The sequence below is a fragment of the Arachis hypogaea genome, chromosome 13 (assembly GCF_003086295.3).
Source record: "Arachis hypogaea cultivar Tifrunner chromosome 13, arahy.Tifrunner.gnm2.J5K5, whole genome shotgun sequence".
NCBI lineage: Eukaryota > Viridiplantae > Streptophyta > Magnoliopsida > Fabales > Fabaceae > Arachis > Arachis hypogaea.
The window spans coordinates 2,241,252-2,245,546 of record NC_092048.1 but is presented as its reverse complement, the minus strand read 5'-3'; the positions used below and the strand labels follow the sequence as shown (position 1 = coordinate 2,245,546).

Genomic DNA, 4,295 nt, shown 5'->3' with positions numbered 1-4,295 from the left:
TTTCATCAAGAATTACTACAAAGAACTTGGGTATGATAAGGCAGAACATTGTTGGTGGCTGGTTCCAAAGAGACCCTTAGAGACTGGCCTAAGGGAACTTAATTCTGATGCTGAGCTGCTAGAGATGTGCTTTCTTGCTGAAAACAACAATGGAGAGGTGCATGTGTACTACGAACATGGGGTATCTATTCCAATGTATTTGGAAGAACCACCATTCAGAAAGGACAAGGAGGAGGTGGTGGTTGAACTCCCTACCCAACCAGTTTTGCTGAGAACAGGAGCAATCTCCAAGGCCATTCCTCCATACCCAGTTCCAACCCCATGTATCAACCGTCCGAGTACTAGCAAACCCACCCAGGAGGCAACCTCTACGAAAACTACCCCTGCCCCACCCATGGACCATACTGAAGTACCACCTGCAACCACCAAATCAACTCCAACCCTCAAATCCACCATTCCGAGCCCAATTTCTATGGCTGCTACCCCCCCTGCACCACCCAACCAAAATATGGGTCATACTCAAGAACAAGCTGCAACCACGAAATCAACACCAATTCCCAAAAGTACTCCAACAGTGGTGCCTAAGCCAAAACAGGGTAAGATTTTCCAACCGAAAGTGCCCTCAAAGAATGGGACAGAGAAGAAACAAGCTGCTTTGAAAGAAACTGGAAAGAAAGGCAAAGAAAGAACAACACTGAATAGGAGATATATAACCAGGGGTCTAGCCAAAGGTCATGTGGGGAGGCAAACAACTAAGGGTAAGGGAAAGCTGGCTGATACGGTTGTGTTATCAGAATCAGATTGTTCGGACAGTTATGAAAGTGCGGAGGATAGTGCTTACAAGCCCGGAGCTGAAGAAAGTTCGAGTGATGAAGAGGTCACCAATATAATACTGCAAGGTAAAAGGAAAGAGGTAAACAGGAAGCACCCTAAAAAAGTTAAGGAGAGTAATTTGTGGAAGGAGATACTAGAACCTGATGATGGATTAGTACCTGAGGATGATTCCGGTGAAGATGATGAGTTCTTTTTTGGACAACCGGGAGGCCAGAGTCCTAATATTGGGGCTTATGATGCTCATGATGAATATCATGATGAGTCAGACGGGGCAGATTCTTGGCATTCCGAAGAAATGAGGACACCCCCAACTCAGAGGATGAATTTGATGAAGTTCAGAATGACGACGCATTTCCTGTTTTCAGAGAAGGAACAAGGTTTGGGGAAATCCGATTAGAGGTTGGGATGAAATTCAACACGAAGATTGATTTTAAGGAGGCTGTGAGGGAGTATTGCATCCAGGAAGGTAGGAGAGTTAGATTCAAGAAAAATGATAAAGTACGATGTAGGGCTTCATGTAAGGTTGAGGACTGTCCATGGGTTATCTATGCCTCTATGGATAGTGAGAGTGTTTGCTGGCAAGTTAAAACCTTCAATGATGATCATACTTGCCCAAGGGAGATAAAAAATAGATTAGCTAACAGAGGGTGGTTAGCTAGCAAGTTGGTCAAGAAGCTTAGGAAATTTCCGAATCTGAAGCACTCTGAAGCTTTAACTTACTTTAAAAGTAAATATGACTTGGAGTTGAACAAATCTTCCCTGACAAGAGCACTCGGAGATGCAAGGCACATTGTGTATGGTGATGCTGCTGCACAGTATGGGATGGTGAGAGATTATGGTGAGACTCTCCTTAAGTGCAACCCTGGTTCTACTGTGCGCATCGCCACAATTCCTCATCCAAACCACTCAGAAGAGCCCACTTTTGACAAGATGTACATTTGTCTCGATGGATGCATGAAGGGGTTTAAGGCAGGATGCAGACCTCTAATTGGGCTTGACGGAGCATTCCTGAAAACCAGATTCGGTGGACAAATATTGGCAGCCATTGGACAAGACGCCAATAATCATATTTACGTAATTGCATATGCCATTGTACCAGTGGAGAACACAGATAACTGGAGGTGGTTCCTTGAACTGCTGCATGATGATCTAGGGAGCTACACCCAAAATGGATGCTGTTTCATTTCGGATATGCAAAAGGTAACGACGAATTTGATATTTACTAGTTATTGCTTTCATGATTCTGATTCCAATAACACTGGTTTCTTTCAGACATTGTTGCTGTCATGTTTTGCTTTCATGATTCTGTTTCAATATGCTTGTATTAATATAATGAGATAGTAGTATAACTTACTATATAGCCGGGACTAGTTTACTGTCACTTATGTATGTGTAGGGACTAAGTTTATGTCACTTATATAAGTTGAGGGACCAAATTGGGTCTCGATATTATAAGTTAATAATTTCTGTGGTGGTTTCCTGCAGGGACTAATCATAGCTGTCCAGGAGGTCTTCCCTGGTGTCCACCACAGATTTTGTGTTTGGCACCTGTGGAGAAACTTCAATAAGCAGTGGAAAGACAACGAACTCAGAGGATTACTGTGGGAGTGTGCAAGATCTACCACTCAAGAGGGATTCGTTGAGGGAATGATGAAAATTCAGAGAGCTAAGAAGGAAGCCTGGGAGTACCTTGCCAAATGGCGAAGAGATGCATGGAGTCGGGCCTTCTTCCCTACCCAACCAAAATGCGACAACATATGTAACAATGCTTGCGAAGTATTCAATGCAAGAATCAAGGAAGCAAGGGCTAAACCAATTATCACACTACTCGAGGAAGTTAGAATGTATATCATGAGGACAATAGCCCGAAACAAAATGAAATTCAAGAACCATGTTGGGTTACTACCCCCTGTTCAACGTAGCCGCTTGGAAAAGATCAGGAATGCTTTAAAGAATTGGCTGCCAATGTGGTCCGGAGATGCGGACTATGAACAATTCGAGGTACACGGGTGGCCGACAAACATGGTAGTGGACTTGGGAAAGGCAATATGCACGTGTGGACTTTGGCAACTGAGTGGTATTACTTTAATTGTCATTACCCTTCCAATAATTATTCTGATATTGTAATTGTTTTTCTTAATTTATTGTGGATTGTATACTGGAATTGGAGTTGATTACTTAGTAACTTGGATGCATATAATTGATTTGAAACAGGGATGCCTTGTGTCCATGCTTGTGCTGCAATGGCTAGGGCAGGCAGGCAGCCCGAAGACTTCTGTCATAGATGGTTGACAATGGATGCATACAATGACACCTATGCATTCCATATCAATCCTATTCCTGGCCAGAAACTATGGGAGAAGTCTCTTCAGAATAGACCACAACCACCAAAATTTAGGAAGATGCCAGGAGCACCTAAGAAGAAAAGAAGAAAGGGAGTTGATGAAGGCCCGGTTGGAGACAAGAAGCAGAAGATCACCAAGATGAAGAGGGTATATAAAGAGGGTTCATGCCGTCATTGTGGTGGCAAGGGTCACGACAAGAGAAATTGTGCTAAGAAGAAGGCTGACGACGAAGTTGCAGCTGTGGCAGCTGCTGCAGCTGCTACAGCTGCTGCTGCTACTACTGAAGCTAACACAGGAAATAATCAACCTCTCCCTGCTGCACCTGAAGTCCCAGATGAGGGCAATGTTACTGAGATTGAGGTTGGCATGAGTCAACCAATGGTGTCAGAAAATGAAAATGAAAATGAAGAAGCCCACAAGGTAAATCAGCCCCAGGCAAGGCCACCAAAGCTCCCTCAAAAAAGAAGACAACCCCCACCACCTGCAACAGCTTCGATTCCTCCAGCAGCAACCCGTGCTCCTCCTCCAACTGTTTCAAATGCTCCTCCACCAGCCACTGTTCCAATTTCAAATACTCCACCTCCGACAAGTGCTTCTATCGATCCAATGGTTGGTGCATCAGCAGCTACAGCTTCAAGGTTGCGTAACGCCATGCGTTTTGTTCCAACTCCGGGGTTCAAACCACCAAGAAAATTCAACAAATGAACACTTTGCTAATTTTTTGTTAAGATATTTTGCTTTTAAACATTGAACTTTATGGTTTCTGATTTCCATGGTAGCTAAATACTCTATGTTGTCTTTTGATCGTGTATGTCCTTTGGATTATGGTAGTTAAATACTCTATGTTGTCTTTTGCTTGTGTCTAGTTTGACACAGACAACTTTGGAAAACAATTAACCATGTGGGAATGTTATTGTTAAATGTTTCAAATTCTATTACACTTGCTTAGCTACTTAAAATAGAATTACACAAATCAATTCATTTCTTCATCATAAGGTACAGCAATTACAACTTTTGTTTTACATAATATTCAACTGAACTTCACTGCTTCCATACTACACAAAACAACAATTACAATTACTGTAACAACAACCAACAACAAACAAAATGCTACTT

At 42.7% G+C, this 4,295-nt stretch overlaps 1 protein-coding gene across 1 annotated transcript; it reads left to right on the top strand.

Moving 5' to 3' along the window:
• The first annotated feature begins 1,239 nt into the window (after nt 1–1,239).
• On the top strand, nt 1,240–3,884 carry LOC112736146 (uncharacterized). Its single transcript, XM_025785483.1, has 3 exons — nt 1,240–2,034; nt 2,320–2,911; nt 3,049–3,884. The coding sequence occupies exons 1-3, from the start codon at nt 1,240–1,242 to the stop codon at nt 3,882–3,884; spliced, it is 2,223 nt and encodes a 740-aa protein (XP_025641268.1).
• Nucleotides 3,885–4,295: the final 411 nt, after the last annotated feature.